Source organism: Lithobates pipiens, unplaced genomic scaffold (assembly GCF_037356315.1).
Source record: "Lithobates pipiens isolate NorthernLeopardFrog02 unplaced genomic scaffold, aLitPip1_a1.2 Scaffold_16, whole genome shotgun sequence".
Classification (NCBI taxonomy): Eukaryota; Metazoa; Chordata; class Amphibia; order Anura; family Ranidae; genus Lithobates; species Lithobates pipiens.
The window spans coordinates 141,632,618-141,652,110 of record NW_027507748.1 but is presented as its reverse complement, the minus strand read 5'-3'; the positions used below and the strand labels follow the sequence as shown (position 1 = coordinate 141,652,110).

The 19,493-nt window shown below is 42.7% G+C and overlaps 1 protein-coding gene across 6 annotated transcripts in view; it reads left to right on the top strand.

Annotated features, from left to right (window-relative positions):
* MYO1C (myosin IC) overlaps positions 1–19,493 on the top strand; it is a 352,367-nt gene that overhangs the window by 152,774 nt on the left and 180,100 nt on the right. For all 6 annotated transcript variants that reach the window (XM_077480547.1, XM_077480549.1, XM_077480545.1 and 3 more), the window contains exon 3: positions 6,652–6,767. In XM_077480547.1, the coding sequence (XP_077336673.1) occupies positions 6,652–6,767 (116 nt within the window). The remainder of the gene's footprint in view (positions 1–6,651; positions 6,768–19,493) is intronic.

The following is a 19,493-nucleotide window of genomic DNA, read 5'->3' as shown; positions in this document are numbered from 1 at the left end:
CTGGGCTAGAACTAAGTATGCCTAAAACTGCTCCTAACTTCTATACCAACTACCTTGCAGGAGGAAGATGCCTATCTTGCCTAATCTCAGGGCGCTTCGGTCCAGTCACATGATCTCCCCAGCACACTGCTTCAGGGGAGAGAGCGGTGACAACAAATAGAATGCCCTGGTAGTGATGTTACCATTAGGCTTACTACAGGGCATCCGTTGTTGGCTGTCGCTCCTTTCCCCTGCAGCCGGAAACAGTGAGTCGATCACATGACTGAACAGGAGCGCCCTGAGAATAGGTATTAATGTCTTCCTTCTACAGGGTAGTTAGTATAAGTGTTTAAAAAGTTGATGAGAGCCCTTTAATGTGGTTGTAAATCTCCAATATGAACAGAGCATGTGTCTCTATAGTGTGTGTGTGCTTCTCTCATTCCAGAGCACTGTGTCACTTATGTCTGCAACCTTGTTCCTCTACTATGAGTCACTTCTGACAAGTTTTCATGACACCAAGAGAAAAATGGTGACTGGAGGGAGCGCCAGCTGATAGAGAGCCTCAGCGCTGTTCCTGTGTGCTTTGTGAAAAGAGGGAAGGTTTCTTCCCTCCTATGAGCTCAGCGCTCCTCACTGATATAACTTCAGCTATCTCCCCCCTGCTTTTTAGAGCTTGACGTAAGCTATGCTTGTGTAAATACTGGACTTTGAATGTAGTGGTAAGACAGCTGTAGATAGGTACAACGTGTAGGAGGATTTGTTTCATATTTATTTTAGGTACTTGTATAGCGCCGTCAATTTACGCAGCGCTTTATATTCTCATCAGTCCCTGCCCTCAAGGAGCTTACAACCTAAGGTCCCTAACGCACATTAATGCATACTAGGGCCAATTTTAGACAGGGTCCGATTAACCTACCAGCATGTCTTTTTTAGAGTGTGGGGGGAAACTCATGTAGGCACGGAGAGAGCAGGCAAACTCCAGGCAGATGGTGTCAAGGTTGGGATTTGAACCAGTGACCCTTTTTGCTGCTAGGAAAAGTGCTAACCACTACACCACTGTGCTGCCCATGTGCATCACCTGTGGCCAGTCACTTTAATGGTTTTATGTAAGGGTTTACAACCACTTTAAGCTTAGTTACTTCTAGCCTGGACTTCTACTTTTTTTTTTTTTTTTTTATTAACATTTTTAAAGATGCAACTTATCAATTCATCATTATACAGCTTTGTATTCTAATGAGTAATAAATACTTTACGCTTACAATACATTTCATTCCACAGTCTAACATGTATAACCATCCACCCTAAAAAAGACAAAAAATAGAAAAAAAAAAGGAAAAAAAGAAATGGAGAAGAAGAGAGGACAAGAAAAGGAAAAAACTCCAACTTTCTCCCTCCTTACACTTTAGATAAAAAACGATAGATTACGCCCTACTCTTCCTAGAGATTACCCTTCATTCTACCATACCCCCTAACCCCTTACATACCAGTGCATTTAGTACCAGTGCATTTCCTTTTTCAAAAAAAAATAAAAATGATTAGAAAAGCCTTACTCCCATCTCCATATACGTGCTCAAATATCCATGCTCCCACACCCCAATACACCAAAGGAGTCGGGGGAGGAGACCGGGTGAGGGCGAAAGGGAGGAGAGAAAAAAAAAAAAAGGAACAGGATTCCTAAGTAAATAGGGCAATATTCAAAATTCCACTTCTGCAGCAACCTTCTAGGCTATGCAAAGGCCCTGGGAATTGCACCACTCTTTATTCTCACCTACTTCATGGTACTTCCCTCCTAACCTATCTCTGTGGTATAATCTACCCAACCTACTCATATCTTTTCAAATTTCCCTCGTTAGCCCTTCACTACATGGACCCATCTTTTGGCTCCCATTATTAAATTAACCTCCTCCTTCCAGTCTAATTGAGTAGGGCAGTGCGCCTGTTTCCAGAATTTTGGTATTACTAATTTAGCTGTGTTCAGTAAATGCAGGGTAATGATTTTCCTATAAGCTTTAATAGACCCAGGCACCCCATGGAATAAAAAGTGTAAAGGTTTAAATTCCATGGGTCTGAGAGCCAATTTCTCGGTCCATGGAGCGATTGACTTCTAGAATGGTTCAGTCACGGCGCACGTCCACCACAGATGGAGGAATGTCCACAGCCTCTCCAGCATCGGTTGTCTACATACTGGGTACATCTGGGATAATTTAACTGGGGTCCTATACCATCTCATCATAAATTTATATGCCATTTCCTGCACATGTGAACTTATAGATGTGGAATAGGTTGATTTAATCGTTTTTAATTTGTGTGGTTGTCTATACCTGGTCTAATTCCCTTTCCCATTCTCTAACAAAATGGGGAACTATTACCTCTTGCCCACTAATGCCGCGTACACACGTAGCGGACTATCCGACGGACTTAGTCTGGCGGACTTCCCGCCAGACTGTCCGTCCGACTTTCCGAACGAGCTACTTGCCCACACACGGCACTTTTTCAGCGGACTAATACGGCGTACTAAGTCCGACGTACCTGCCGCCCTACTTTTGAAATGAACGGACTCGCCCACACACGCGGAGGAAAGTCCGCTCATTTATGTAAGCCCAAATTTACCCTATCAAATGCCTTTTCAGCATCCATTGATAGTAGGATCCTTGGGGCATCCAATGAAGAATGTGAAGTGCTCTGGTAGTATTGTCCCTCGCCTCACGTTCTTTCCTGAATCCGGTCTGATCTGGGTGAACTAGTCCACCCATATGTTCTTGTAGAGCCGGTTCACACAGGGGCAACACGACTTTCAACAGGACTTTTGGAGGCAACTTGGACACAACTTCAACACGACTTGGGGCGACTTACAACACGACTTTAAGTCGCCCCAGGCCAGGCGACTTTTGCCAGGGCCAATCAGAGAATGAGCTCTCAAGGGGAAACTCGACGCCAAATTTATTAAAAAAATTTGGCGTGGGTTCCCCCTCCAGATCCATACCAGACTCTTATCCGAGCACACTACCCGGCCGGCCAGGAAAGGGGGTGGGGACGAGCGAGCGCCCCCCCCCACCTCCTGAGCTGTACCAGGCCACGTGCCCTCAACATAGGGGGGGTGCCTTGGGGAAGGGGGGGTCTGTGGGTGGCTTATCGGAATCCGGAAGCCCCCTTTAATAAGGGCGCCCCCAGATCCCGGCCCCCCCCACCCTATGTGAATGAGTATGGGGTACAATTCCTTTAACAGCTTCCTTTAACAGCTGAAGCTGTACAGCAGAAGTGGAAGTTTATGCTGAGACAAACCATTTAACACTGACGGGGTGCGTACAATGGTTCGTTTTTATTAGTTAAAACCCTTATCCCAGAAGGATTACATTTTCTGTAACAAAATTCTGGAGTTAAGCTTTAATATGTTTGCCACTTATCTAAAGTCCATCTAACACTACCCTCTCCTGACATGCTGCTGTTCAAGAGTGTCTGTGGCTCCTCAATAGATAAGCATAGCCACCCCTAAAACAGGAAGAATGTTTTTGCCCGATCACCAGGTGTAAACAAAGGCAAAAATTATTAAAACAAAAAAACTAGTGCAGCCTCCATATCCAAGCTGTGATTTTATGTATGTGGCTTTATTTATTAGCCTTTATGTTGTCGATATTGGAGGGTGAGAGGGTTTGATTGGTTTAGCAGAATACTGTGGATAAGGCTGACAACATTCAGCCCACAAAAATAGTGTTTGTAGTTGGATAACTACAGGGCATAAAGGAGAAGTATGACTAAGGCTCCCTTTGGCCCTGTGTTTGCTGTGGGTCACTGGAGTGCACTTCATTCTGTACTCTTGTGACTTGTATTCAGCTGACCGCTGATAAAGTCCACTGTGGACTGATGTCACTCAGCTGCTCCAGACTCTAGTGCGGGTGGCTGGCTCAGCCATTCAGTGGGCCACGGAGAGCCTTAGCCAGATGCTCCCACCCTATACACAGCCCAAAGCTCCAGTGAGTGATAGGGGGTCATATCCGTGATCCATGATCAGTCACGGACTCTTTGCTCACAGAAGAGAGAACTGAGTGATCAGCACTCTTTGAATGCTAGGTTCTCAGACTTATAGGCAGCGGGGGATAAATGCAGCATCAGATCAATGCTGCATCCACCTAGGTGAGTATTTTTATTTTATTTTTTAATTCCTGCGCTTTTAGTAACTGAGTGCATTTCTGCAGGCATATTTCTGTACTTTAAAGGGGTAAAATATGGAAAATTTACATGTAATGCAGAGATGTACTGCATGTGTTTTTGTTGGCTTGACATATATTTAAAGTGGTAGCAAACTCTGTTCTACCACTTGTACCTACAAGTAAGCCTATAATAATTCTTACCAGTAGGTACTTTAAATATCTCCTAAACTTGCACTGTTTAGGACCTACAGAGTGCATTCAGCCAGTGAATTCACTGGCGCATGCGATCTAAAGGTCCGGCATACAGTGACAGGCGTTAAGAGCCCATGCCATAAACTGCTCTCGCGCATGTGCGTAGGCGTGGCACCATCGCGCCCACGGCCACACATATACTTGGGGGATGCGAACCCGGATGGAAGACCGGAGGAAGATGTCTGCCCTCTCAGCGGTAACAATGCGGCTCAGGTTTTGTTCTAAAGGAAGTCTCTTTTAATGAGCTAGTATGCGATGCATACTGGCACATTATGACATTGTCTTGGTGATTTATTTTTATTTTTTTCCAACTGCGGTTTACTACCGCTTTAAGAACTGGAACTTGGAGTAGCTGCTAGCAATAACTTCAACACTAGATCCCTAAAATTTAAATGTGGCTGTCTGACCTTCTACACTAGACGGAGTACCAGCAGGTTAATGCAAGAGTTTCTCACATAGGTTTGTTTTTTGCATGGAGTTTACGGCAAGCCTTGTCAGCTTTGGAAATGTAAGTCCACATCACAAATATGTTATTGGACATGCCTACATAGTCTTTAGGTTATTACCAACTTGGTATGGTCTTGTCCAAAAACATTTTTAAAAGAAAGTGATAAGTTCATAAAATACAGTATATTACCACTGGTCTGTTAACAATGAATTAATGATCTAACAAAGTAGCATGTCTAATTAGAGGATGTTTGAGGGTACCAAATTAAATTATGCACCTATTAGCCCGGGTGTAGGTTTTTTGTGTTGGCAAGTGCAGTTATAAGTGAGCCTGTACAATAGAAAGAAATGTTATGGTCAATGACATATCAAATTACAGTAAAGCAGGTGGATGGATATCTAGAATACAGGTTAATTGCAAAGCTGCTGATATCACATTGAAACATGGCTTTTTAAACCCCTTCAGCCTAGGAATAGCTGTGTTGTGAGTCAAAGAGCCTTATTCATATGAGACTTGTTAAAGAGCAGCCTGATCCTTCTAGATACTTGAACTACAGGATAGAAAAATGATGGGACACCCAGGCAAAGCAGCCATGTTTGTGTATCAGAGTACATGCTGCTATAGATAAAAATACTCAGAACAAGAAGTTATTCGTTTTTAGGGTAAGCCGGGGACATTGCAAAAACTATGATCTTTTTGCAATGGGAAAGTGACTTTTACTATTACCACCAGCAACTTCTGATGACCTACGGTATGTAACCATTATTTTGTTTCCTTTTGTTTTATAATTCAATGGCTATATGCACTTCAGTACCAGGGTTTTCCCAATATTTGAATTTAACAATGACTGTGTGTATGTATATGTGTGTGTATGTATATGTGTGTGTGTGTGTGTGTGTATGTATATCTCCTTACACAGTAGTGGCAATAAAAAGCCTATACAAAGTTAACGGGGTTCTTTTCAGCTGATGTAGGCACTTCAAAATGATATTGTGCATTGTCTTTGTAATATAATCTGTACTTATAAATAATGCTATACATTGGAAAAATCAATGGAGGCACACAAATAAGTAGTCATTTCTGACCTCTATTTAAATATTCTTCTGTTTGCTTAGTAAACTGAATGCTAAAGCTAAAAATGGTGTTGAGTTAAGTTCTCATTTTTGTCTCAACTGGAGTGCAGCCAATCTGCTTTTAAATTTTAATTTTCTAAGCTGTATGGGGAAAAAAATGAAGGATAGAAAAACACACACACACACACGTGTGTAGAGTATCTCACAAATACATTTTCAGATTTAGGGGTGTACTCACTTTTGTTGCCAATGATTTAGACATTGATGGCTGTGTGTTATTTTGAGGGGACAGCAAATTTACACTGTTATACAAGCTGTACACTCACTACTTTACATTGTAGCAAAGTGTAATTTCTTCAGTGTTGTCACATGAACAGATATAATAAAATATTTACAAAAATGTGAGGGGGGTGTACTCACTTTTGTGAGATACTGTATGTATAATTACGGCACTACCTGTTTGGAATTTGCATGTTCTCCCTGTGCCTGTGTGGCTTTTCTCCTTCTGTTTTACTCTCACTGCAAAGACGTGCTGGTAGGTTAATTGGCTCCTATCTATTTTGGTCTTAGTCTCTGTAGGAATGTGAGTTAGGGACCCTAGATTGTAAGCTTGAGGGCAGGGACTGATGTGGATGTTCAATATATATGTGTAAATTGATGACACTATAAAAGTACCTGTAATATACGAATATGTATAAAGGCAAGCTGCTCAAGTAATATTTTGTCTGACTTGGTCATATTTTCTCTACAGACATACATTGGGTCAGTCTTGGTATCTGTCAATCCTTACAAAGAGTTAGAGATTTACAGCAAGCAACACATGGAGAGATATCGCGGAGTTAGTTTCTATGAAGTGTCTCCTCATTTGTAAGTAATTGTCACTTTTTGTAAAATCCAAAAATCTGTTCATTCTTATATTGTAAGCTCCTTAAAGCGGAGGTCCACCCTAAAGTGGACCTTCCGCTCATCGGAACCCTCCCCCCCTCCGGCGCCACAATTGGCACCTTTCAGGGAGGAGGGGGGTGCAGATACCTGTACAGTACAGGTATCTGCACCCACTTCCGAGATAGCTCTCTGCGGAAAGGGGCGTAGATTACGCCCCTTTCCACAAGTGCCCGCCCCTTTCCGCAAGTGCCCTGCTGCCTGCTGGGAAACACACAGATCCCAGAGGCAGCGGGGACCGTCCTTATTGCGCAGCGCGACTCGCGCATGCGCAGTAGGGTACAGGGAAATGAAGCCGAAAGGCTCCATTTCCTGATTCCCATACCCAAGATGGCGGCAGCACCCGAGAGACGATCTAGAGATCGGCTTCGGGTGCCGACATCGCGGGCGCGCTGGACAGGTAAGTGTCACTATTTTAAAAGTCAGCAGCTACAGTATTTGTAGCTGCTGGCTTTAAAAAAAACGCGGAGTCCCGGCGGACTGGACTCCCGCTTTAAGGGCAGGGACTGATGTGAATGTACATAATATATGTAAAGTGCTGTGTAAATTGACAGTGCTATAAAAGTAACTGTAATACTGCAACAATATATATTTATCTTAATTTCTGTTCTGGTGATGCATGCTACGGACAGCTTTTCGAATCCTTACTCTAGATTAGGAAAAAGCTTTACTGAAGTTCAATGTTTATGCTTTTATTGCAGTATGAACGAGTACATGTGCATTGGATCAAGTTTCTTTTATCCCAAGGAGTTATTTTAGTCTTTAAAACTAAATTGTTCAAAATAAGAATTCCAGTGTTTGGTGCCAATGGATTTTTTTCCCCCTGTTATAGGCTACTTTTTTCTGGTCTGCCCTGGAAATATGGAAAGATTTATTTTCCGTTATGGGTTGGCCTATTCTTTTCATGCCGCAACTTTTCTGTGTGTTATTTTTGACCAGTGTTTCTGAACTATTTGCTGGTTGCTAGGCAACAGTGGACCTAAAGCACCAAGAATTTGTGCATTTTTATATATTATATATATATATATATATATATATATATATATATATATATATATATATATATATATATATATATATATATATAGCATGCATTTTTTAGTTCCCAGAAAAAACACTTCAGTCTTTTTTGTCTCCTAATAAAACTAAATATACAAAAGAGTAATTCTCTCTTGCCAAAAAATACTTACTGGCATTGTAGGATGTCCCTCAGTCTTGCTCAGTATGTTGCTTTGCTTTGGATTACGTTAATACTGGCTGTTAATATTGATGACACATTTCTTCTTTTCTGGGGCTCCATTTCTAGCAAACTGAGCTAGATCCTACAGTGAATACTGTGCTCTTTCTGGACCCAAGTTCCTTATTTGATGTGCTTTTTGAGTTTGACTTTTGAACTTTGTTTTTGTTTTATTTTTTTGGTTCTCTTGTTAGTAGAGATATTAGGACAAAGTAATTTAGTATGTAGTCATTAAGAATACATACTACATTTAGAGATGGTTGTGAGGAATGTGGATGTCAGACCCCTGCCCTTCTCACCAACTCATGACAAAGGACTGGCCAATCTCACACTATGCTGTCACTTGCGTAACCATGCCACTCTCAGCTGCACCCTGCACAAAAGATTTTCAAGCTCACGGGGCCACAATCTAGGTGGCAGCGGCCTGAGAGAGATTGTCGTCGGTTTAAGTTAATTATACAGTTAACCCTTTAATTGCCTCCACCAACTTTTACTGAAGAGTCAGAACTTCCATAAGATTAGCAGTACAATTATTTTAAAATAAACATCTGTACACTGTTACCACAGGCAGGTATATTTGGCGATTTTATCATATACAGTAACGCTCTTCAAGAGACAGAAATTCTTTTATGAATAAAAATAGAAAGGTGCCATGCTTAAGACATTATAAAGGTTGCTGCCTCCCCCATAAAAACCCTGAACGAAAGTTCTGAATATGTAAATATAACCCAAAGAAAAGGGGATGATTGGCGCTACCTGTATACTGAAGAGTGATCTTTCACTCTGGTTGCTTGAAGCAATTTAAAAAAATGGTGTTAAATACACAAGGGTAAATCCTCTAACTCAACCCCAAGGGTGTGGGGGGAGTATAGTGGTCCACCCTTATGTGAATGTGACTAGCAGCCCACAAGCTGAGCCCACACAGGGAATCAACGTCCTAACCAAGAGAATAATATTAAAATTTTAAATTGTGCTGATGCCTAGTATGTGACCAAAATGCTGTAATCTATACTGTATATAGAATACCACTTAAAAATAAACTTCTATAGTGCATAAATGGCAGGCATCAAAATAACAAAATAGATGTGTATACTAATGATGCACCGAAATTTCGGCCACCGAAACATATTGTCCGAAAATGCCCTTTTCGACAATTTGCCGAAAGAGAAAAACGGCCGATAATGGAGCCGGAAATGGGGCATGGCCTGTTTGGGGGCGGGGCTCCACCCCCCGCCCCTGGTGACGCCCATCATGGGGGTGTATAGCGCAGGAGAGCCGCCTCTGCCACCTGTTTGATCACAGCGCCGGGAACATCACAGCTTTCATTTCAATAGCTGTGTGTTCCCGGCCGTGCGCCGTCACACGCAGCCCCTCCCCCTTGTCCGGGCACTTAGATAGACAGATCATCCGCAGGATTGGACGGATGATCTGTCTTATCAAAGTGCCCGGACAAGGGGGAGGGGCTGCGTGTGACTGCGCGCGGCCGGGAACACACAGCTATTGAAATGAAAGCTGTGATGTTCCCGGCGCTGTGATCAAACAGGCGGCGGAGGCGGCTCTCTTCCCTGCACAGGCTGGCTGCAAAATGGCACACTGGCTGCAATGGGGGACACTGGCCTGCAATGGGGGATGCCTCCTGTACCACGTCCTCTGTCTCTGACCATCTCCTGTACAATGTCCCCAGTCTGACCATCTTCTGTACCATGTCCCCAGTCTGACCATCTTCTGTACCATGTCCCCAGTCTGACCATCTTCTGTACCATGTCCCCGGTCTCTGACCATCTCCTGTACCATGTCCCCAGTCTCTGACCATCTCCTGTACCATGTCCCCAGTCTCTGACCATCTCCTGTACCAAGTCCCCAGTCTCTGACCATCTCCTGTACCAAGTCCCCAGTCTCTGACCATCTCCTGTACCAAGTCCCCAGTCTCTGACCATCTCCTGTACCAAGTCCCCAGTCTCTGACCATCTCCTGTACCAAGTCCCCAGTCTCTGACCATCTCCTGTACCAAGTCCCCAGTCTCTGACCATCTCCTGTACCAAGTCCCCAGTCTCTGACCATCTCCTGTACCAAGTCCCCAGTCTCTGACCATCTCCTGTACCAAGTCCCCAGTCTCTGACCATCTCCTGTACCAAGTCCCCAGTCTCTGACCATCTCCTGTACCAAGTCCCCAGTCTCTGACCATCTCCTGTACCAAGTCCCCAGTCTCTGACCATCTCCTGTACCAAGTCCCCAGTCTCTGACCATCTCCTGTACCAAGTCCCCAGTCTCTGACCATCTCCTGTACCATGTCCCCAGTCTCTGACCATCTCCTGTACCATGTCCCCAGTCTCTGACCATCTCCTGTACCATGTCCCCAGTCTCTGACCATCTCCTGTACCATGTCCCCAGTCTCTGACCATCTCCTGTACCATGTCCCCAGTCTCTGACCATCTCCTGTACCATGTCCCCAGTCTCTGACCATCTCCTGTACCATGTCCCCAGTCTCTGACCATCTCCTGTACCATGTCCCCAGTCTCTGACCATCTCCTGTACCATGTCCCCAGTCTCTGACCATCTCCTGTACCATGTCCCCAGTCTCTGACCATCTCCTGTACCATGTCCCCAGTCTCTGACCATCTCCTGTACCATGTCCCCAGTCTCTGACCATCTCCTGTACCATGTCCCCAGTCTCTGACCATCTCCTGTACCATGTCCCCAGTCTCTGACCATCTCCTGTACCATGTCCCCAGTCTCTGACCATCTCCTGTACCATGTCCCCAGTCTCTGACCATCTCCTGTACCATGTCCCCAGTCTCTGACCATCTCCTGTACCATGTCCCCAGTCTCTGACCATCTCCTGTACCATGTCCCCAGTCTCTGACCATCTCCTGTACCATGTCCCCAGTCTCTGACCATCTCCTGTACCATGTCGCCAGTCTCTGACCACCTCCTGTACCATGTCGCCAGTCTCTGTCCACCTCCTGTATAAAAATATTTTTTTTAAACGGTGCTGTTTCGGTATCGGTTTCGGTTTTCGGCCTAGTGTATTTTTCATTTTCGGTATTGGTTTTGGCACCAAAAAACCCATTCGGTGCATCCCTAGTGTATACATAAAGCGTCCACAAAACTATGTGTGTTGTTGAAATATAAGAAATTGTCCAAGAGTACAAAGTCCCCCAAAAAGATGTGTGATAAACCCCAAAAAAAACAAAAAAATGCAAAAAAAAAAAAAAGAATTTCTGCACCAAAAAACAAAAATAAGCAAAAACGACACAATCGCTCCACTCAAAATATAAATGCTCCCATTCCTGTGTGGTTAAGTGTTCATTTCTTTTAGTTTACATTAAAAGCCTCACAGTTTAACAGTTTTCAAAATACAGTTTAACCACTTGACCACTGGGCACTTAAACACCCTTAATAACCAGACCAATTTTCAGCTTTCGGTGCTCTCGCATTTTGAATGACAATTACTCAGTCATGCAACACTGTACCCATATGAAATTTTTGTCCTTTTTTTCACACAAATAGTTTTCTTTTGGTGGTATTTAATCACGGCTTGGTTTTATATTTTTTGTGCTATAAAAGAAAAAATACCGAAAATTCTGTAAAAAAAAAAAAAAAAAATGAATTTTTCTTCGTTTCTGTTATAAAATTTAGCAGATTAGTAATTTTTCTTCATAAATTTTGGCCAAAATTTATACTTCTACATATCTTTGGTAAAACTAAGTACGAATTGGTGGATATTTGGTTTTTGTGAAAGTTAGAGTCCACAAGCTATGGTGCCAATATCTGAAAATTGATCACACCCGAATGACTGACATTTCTTGAGACCCTAACATGCCAGAAAAGTACAAATGCCCCCCAAATGACCCCTTTTTGGAAAGAAGACATTCCAAGGTATTTAGTAAGAGGCATGGGGAGATTTTTGAGGTCGTCCTTTTTTCCTACAATTCTTTGCAAATTCAAGATTTTTTTTTTTTTCCACAAAATTGTCATATTATCAGTTTATTTCTCACACACAGCATATGCATACCTCAAATTACACCCCAAAACACATTCTGCTATTTCTCCCGAGTATGGCGATACCACATGTGTGAGATTTTTACACAGCGTGGCCACATACAGAGGCCCAACATCAGGCGTTCTGGAGCACCCAGGCCAATTCTGACATTTCTCTCCTACATGTAAAAATCATTATCTATTTGCTAGAAAACTACATAGAACCTCAAAACATTATATATATGATTTTTTAGCAAAGATCCTAGAGAATACAATGGTGGTCATTGCAACTTTTTTATCACGCACGGTATTTGCGCAGCAATTTTTCGAACGCGTTTAAAAAAGTTTTGTGCTTTAAAAAAAAATAAAAAAAAGTTAGCCCAATGTTTTTGCATAATGTGAAAGATGAAGTTATGCTGAGTAAATAGTTACCTAACATGTCACCCTTCAAAATTGCACACGCTCGCGGAATGGCGCCAAACGTCACTACTTAAAAATCCCCATAGGCGGCTCTTTAAGCTTTTTTTTTTTTTTTTTTTTTTTTTTTTTTTACTGGTTACATGTTTTGAGTTAGAGGAGGTCTAGGGCCAAAATTATTGCTCTTTAAATTTTTTTTTTTTTTTTTTTTTTTTTTATTGTTCATTTTACTTTATTTTAGTTTGGCATTTTTTTTTTCCCCAAAAATAAATTTATTGATCACTTTTATTCCTATTACAAGGAATGTAAACATCCCTTGTAATAGGAATAGGCATGACAGGCCCTCTTTACAGTGAGATGCGGGGTCAATAAGACCCCACATCTCTCACTGCTTGGCTGGGAAGCCTGAAATAAAAAAAATAAAAAAATGGCAGGTTATTGCAGGGTATTGGGTATGGGCAGGGTATTGCAGAGTACTGGCAGGGAATTAAGGGGTTAAATTTCAGTAAGCAGCGATGTGGGCACTGCAGATGCAGCCCACAGCGCTGTTGACACCGATCTCTTTCCCCCTCTCTGTACTGATCGGCTTGTTTACAAGTGATCGCTCTGTCATTTGACAATGCGATCATGTGATAATTGGCCGCGATGAGTGGCCGTTTACCATGATACGTGATCGGCGGTCACGGATGCTCTCGAGTGCACGCCCCAGGGGGCGCGTGAAAGCTGAATTCTGGGAGGCCGTTAATGGCCTCTCAGAGTTAGACAACCACCCTGAAGCCGTTAATCGGCTATGGGCCGGTTGTTAAGTGGTTAATAATGAAAAGGCAAACAATTTATGTAAATAAAATATTTACGTAAAATGGGTGTTGGGAAGAAATAAAGAGCCAATAAAACCGAGAAATAAAAAGGAGTTGAAGATTAAGACTATGTGCAAATCCTGGTTTCAGCGAATAAGAAAAAACTGTACAGTGGCTCTCACAAGTCCTGTTAGGTGTTCCTTGGGTTGATATTAACAAGACCTGTCACCTTCAGGAGCAGCCTTCTTTTTCTCTATCACTGGGTTATTGTCAGAGACCATATGGTTTAATTGGTCATCTGACCAATTAAGTAGCTGAGCAGTGGCCATGGGGGTGTTAAGTGTTTATGATTATGTCTCAGATACAGTTTTCCATACGTATTTGTGTCTGAATGCCTACTGTTTACAGACTAATATGTTAGGTCTCAGATGCCCAGTCGCCTAAGGGATGAATTGGTGCTGGTTCTGCTTCACTACTCCTAGGTTAACAATGTTTTGGCTCAAAACACTACAAATGAACTGGGGGGGGGGGGGGGGGGTAAAAATTCAGGTTCATAACCTGACTCTGCTGTCATTTTAGACATTATGGAATATACTGGGATGATGGATTCTCATGAGACCAATATGTATTTTCCAGGGATGTGCGATGAGGTCAGTGGCTGGTGAAGCACTGGCCAGTATCAGAGCCAGATGCACACAGGTTACATACGTAACTCTAGACACGTAACCTGTGTAAAATTTTAGTGTCGGCTATGGAGATTTTTAAGGTACCGACGTTTGGAATGGCACCAAACATGTCATGCAATTTTAAAGCGTGACATGTTTGGTATCTAGTTACTTGGCATAACATCTTTCACATTATACAGAAAAATCAGGCGAACGTTACAGGTGTTTTGTTTTTTTGTTTTTGTTTTTTTTATTCATGAAATAGTTTCTTTTCCCTAAAAAGCATCTGAAAAATTGCTGTGCAAATACCATGTGACATAAAAAGTTACAACAACCATTTTATTCTTTATGGTCTATGTTTGGGTGTTCTAAATAATAAGTAAGATACAAATAATTATTTATTGTTTTAAGGTAATGTTACTATATTTTCAAAAACTGTACTTGAGCAGGTGGCTTAACGGACAAATGACTGAAGTTTGAAGTTATAACTTCCAACCAGTAATTTCGCAGTAAATGACTATATGTTATAACATGGCATATAAGTGATTTAAGAGTACCTTTTCAACAGCAGAAGATTCTCATTCTCATTCTCCCTCCTAACTGTGAGGAAAAAATGGGATTGTGGATAAATCTTATACCCATGTTCTTTCCTTGTAGTGAAGAGGGCTGGGCTGGAAGGGAGCATTTGTCCTTTAGATGCATGCCCCCTTCTATGACTGCACTGAGAGGCTGTCCATTGAGCTTGGTGCCTCTGACAATAAGTGAGTAGAGGCACTGTGAGCTCATCCTCTGCCTGCTGTAAACAGTGTGTGCCACCTTGTATTTAAACTGGCCGCTCTGTATGTAGCTTTGGATAGGCTGCGCAAGGAGGTTGTGGGGGCTACCTACCCCTCCACAACCCTTGAAGCTTGATAGTTTTTTTTAATGTTCATGGCAGGTGAGGCTCTGCCTCCCCTGTCCGCACGTCCCTGGTGTATTCTACCTGAGGTATTTGTGACCCATTATCTGTTAACTCTCTCGCTCCCCCCCGACATCCTCTGGCTGCTGTAAACAGTGTGTGCCGCCTTGCGTGTGCCGCCTTGTATTTAAACTGGCCGCTCTGTATGTAGCTTTGATTTGGCTGCTCAAGGAGCTCCATATCGTCAAAACCATAGGTTGTAGGAGCTCCAAATTTTGACCAGTGCTGGGGTAGGACTTCAGCTATGCTTAATGGTTGTGCATTGTATGAACAGAAAGGAGGAGGAAGGGGGAGAGCGGAAAAGGTCACGCTGCTTATGCCCTTCACATGACAACATGGCTGAGACATGACTAAAATGGATGTCGCAGTCAGCTTTTCATGGGCCCAATGCGCAAAACCATTACAATAGTAGCGAACACTTTCAGTATACAATTAGGAACCAACATGAATCGTTGACTAGGCACACTTCATAGAAAGGACCAGTTGACACCAGTATAAAATAATTAAACATCTTGTCAGCGCTACTAATAGGGGAGGCCATCTGGGGTGCAAATACGCAAGCGAGCTGCAAATAGGCTACTCTTCGCTCTTGTGCATACAAAGCAGGTACTTCACACTACGCTAGATTGGCCCTGCTGCCCACTTTAGTTCGGGAAAACCGATACTAAAACAGAAGAAAGCAAGCAGGCCTCGTGCAATGCCATAAAAACTTTCTTGAATAAAACAATTCCTATGTATTCATAAAGGTACGTTTCATAGCGCGTGTGGAGCTCTGAAGAAGGCTTAGCCCTTGAAACGCATCGGGTATGCCCCCCTGTGGATGGACATGATTCCTGTTACGGGACTGACTTATGCACTATGTCACTTACATTTGTATTGGTTTCATTTATGTATTCAGTTGTTTTTTATTGTACGAGGCTGGTACGCCTGCCTCCTTTGCTTTGTTCTAGTTCACACAAGAATGCAGCGATCAGTGTTCAAAGCACACTGCAGTTGCGATCTGCAGCGGGTGTCATTATTCGGTTAAAATCAATAAAAAAGGTGAACAGCGCAAACTATGTACCAAATATTGCTACGAAGATGGAAAATCCTTGTTTGATATGTATTCTACTTCATAAAGTGCAATAAATCAATAATTATATCAATACTAATGGTGAATCCTAATGGATTCACCATTAGTATTGATATAATTATTGATTTATTGCACTTTATGAAGTAGAACACATATCAGACAAGGATTTTCCATCTTTGTAGCAATATTTGGTATGTAGTTTGCGCTGATCACCTTTATTTATTTTTTGTGCATGGTATACACTTTAGGTCTAGCAGCAATCTAACCGACATACCACATTCAGATATTTTTCATTTTGATGGCACGAGGGAACTCCATTTTTCTATATCCATTATTAGGTTAATGGTACCCAAAACGCAGGGCGTTTTCCCTCACCGGATCGAGTGGTACGGAAGTACCGTGCAATGTGGTTGCAGTGAGCTTCCAAAAGTAGTATATGCACTACTTCTGGTGCAACGCAATTCCTGCCCATTCAAAATGAACAGGCTGAAATCTCACCACACAGGATGCATGTGAACCGTACAGTGTGTTCCTGTGTGATTTCTGATGTGAACCGACCCTAAATGTTACTTTGTAAAAAGTGTGCGTTTTAGGAACTAAAAGACCAAAAGGAGCTTGTAATGGTTTTAGTTCCTTTTGTTTTTAGCACAAGATGTTGGTGCTGTGGGTTAATAGTTGTGAAATATAATTTTTCCTGTTTGTGATGGGTCATCCTAGATGTTTTCTATATTTGATATAACCCTGTGGTGAATGTGATTTTAGGAGAAAGGAAGTTACTAGAAAGCATTTGTCAGTTTCAACATAACTGTTTGAGGCGGAACCCTGGAACCCTACAGTCTATATAACTGATTTCCAGATTGATTTTTTTTTTCCTCACAATAAGTGGTTTCTAATTATTGGTTGCGTGTGGTGGAGTTTCATCTTATGAAGGCAAAAATACTGATATGATGCTGAGGCCCACCATAAAAAGAGCAAATTTCTTTCCTGCAACCAGGGGTATTGACAGGGGGTTCCTTCCCGCCAAGCCATTATGTTCTCCGGGCAGGGGAAGCCAATCCCGTCAGTAGAAGACAGTGATTATTGCCTGTAAAATCTGACCGGCTGGTTATATTGATCAATTTGGGTAAATTCAGCTTGCCTGCGTTCAAGGACCCTTTAACACTAGAAACTGCATGTGAATATCACTGGAACAATGTGTAGTCCTGTGTGATTCATATGCAGTTCTGTGCAGTGCAATTTCAGCCCAATCATTTTGAATGAGCTGAAATTGCACCGCATCAAAAGTAGTGCATGCACTTTTTTAAATGCACGCCAACCGGATCACTTGGTACTTTTGTAACATGCAATCAGGTGTGGGACTGCTTTTGGGGTGTCATTCATTTTGCACTAACACCCGTGGCAGATCGCAAGGGCAGTGCAACTAGAATGTGGTGCAGGAAGCCGAATGGGAATGTGGCTTTCCCTGCACCGCATTCTAGTGTGAAACACCCTAAAACTGTGAAACAATCCTTTGCAGCCCGGCATAGTGAAGCAGGGAACTCTCTGGGCGTGTTCACATTGGAACGCAGTGTGGGAAGACCGCATTCCCTGCGCGTTTCCAGAACTGCGTTCAAAATGGACTTCCCTTGCAATTTGCAGCGGGTGTCGATGTAAAGTTCAGGACACCCCAAATGCAGGTTGCAATTGCAGTGCTTTGCCCACACCGGTTCACATGGTACAGATGTACCATGCAATCCAGTTGCAGTGCATTCACTACTTTCAGTGTGGTGCGATGTGATTTCAGCCCATTTGAAATGAATGGTCTGAAATTACACTGCACCCAGATTGCATATGTATTGCCAAGGAATGCACAGTGCATTCCTATGCGATTCATAGTGTGAATGGGCCCTCAAGCTGTGAAAAATAACCCAGTGCAAAAAGAGCCTCTAAGTGTGGCATAAAACAGAATTTATATTCGAAACAAAAACCAAATGCACTCACTCACAAAAGCAGAATTGATCATTCGTTAAACAAATCTGTTAGGAACTGAGAGAGAGAACCACTGCACTGGGATCACTGAATGGAACGGGAGCCGGCCGGAGCAGATTGGGGGGGGGGGGGGGGGGTTGTCCCCTGCTGTGATTTACACTGTTTGGAGCTGAGATGCCACCAACCGCTGTCAAACAAGGTCCCGCCTCCTGGACAGGCTCCTATGATTGACGTCCAATACATCGGCATTGGACCAATATGTCGTGCATCATAGGAGACGGGACCTTGTTTGACAGCGTCCAGATTTCCTCCCAATTTAGGCTTGTATTTTGATTCTTGCTTTTAATAAACATTTGTTGTTATGCTACACAGAGGCTCCTTTTACTATGTGTTCTTTGTTTAGATGCCCCATGCTGGTGCCGGCCCTGGATGGAAGCAGTGTGGCTGCCCCCCCTGGCCCAGTCTGCCCCTTCTCCATTGTCTAGCTGGGCTGCACTAAGGCCTCATGCACACTGGATGTTTAAAAAGCTGCTGTTTTTGGCTTCAGATGTTTTTTTCTGCAGTCCATAAACTCCCCAGCATATTATTCCATGTTATTCCAGGTTAGTCCATGCACATATAGGCTGTTACCACCAGTTTTCGGTAGGGGCGTTTTCTAGCTGGACAAAAAACCCAGAACTAGTAGGTTTTGAGAGGAGTTTTTCAGCTGTAAAATGCTCTAACTCTGAAAGCAGCTTAAAAATGGCAGAAAATGCGTCTATTCGTTGTATATCGGTGTGTTTGACCCATAGGCTTTTATGGGAGTATAGTTTTGCTAAAAAATTCTACAGCTAAAAAAAAACTCCCAAAAAAGTTTAAAAACAGACTCCACAGCTACAGCTTTCTACAGCTAACGTTACTGCCTTTTTTCTAAAGTCCAGTGTGCATAATAAGGCCTAACATGTCAGGTAGGATTAACACCACCTGACAGGCAGTGCCTGCACTATTCAAGTTCAGCACTCCGCACCATTCTGCATTGTCTACTGGGATCTTGTGGGCCTCAAAAGAAGGCCTATTGGCTGCCAGTTGGATAGTCCTGCATTAAATCTATTGTAGCTCTGCTTATTTTATTTTTTTATGTTGTGATGACCAAAATCTACCCCTATTTGAAGAATTATTTTCGCACAAACGCAAAGTATTCTGCATACTGCAAATCCCATGAAAGAAATTCTGATTTTATAGTTTCACTGTAGGAGTTTTGGACTGAAAAGCCTCTTTGTCTAGGCTTGGTGCTCGTGCTTTCAGTGTGACTGCTATAGAGCACAGTCTGGTTAGTGCACAGTCCATCTTTTCTTTTCAGGAATACTTGGTCTATGATTGCATCACTACAACCACCATATGTTATCACATTATTAGCGGAAATAGTAATAGTTGATAAATGACTAAGGCTTCATTTTGTATTAGTCAGTTTTAATGCTATGGCAACTCACTTGTGTTTTGCTGCAGATCGTTGTTCAGTGGCAGCATAAAGAGGCCACAGGCTAAGTGCAATTATAATGCCATTGAGCTCTAAGGTG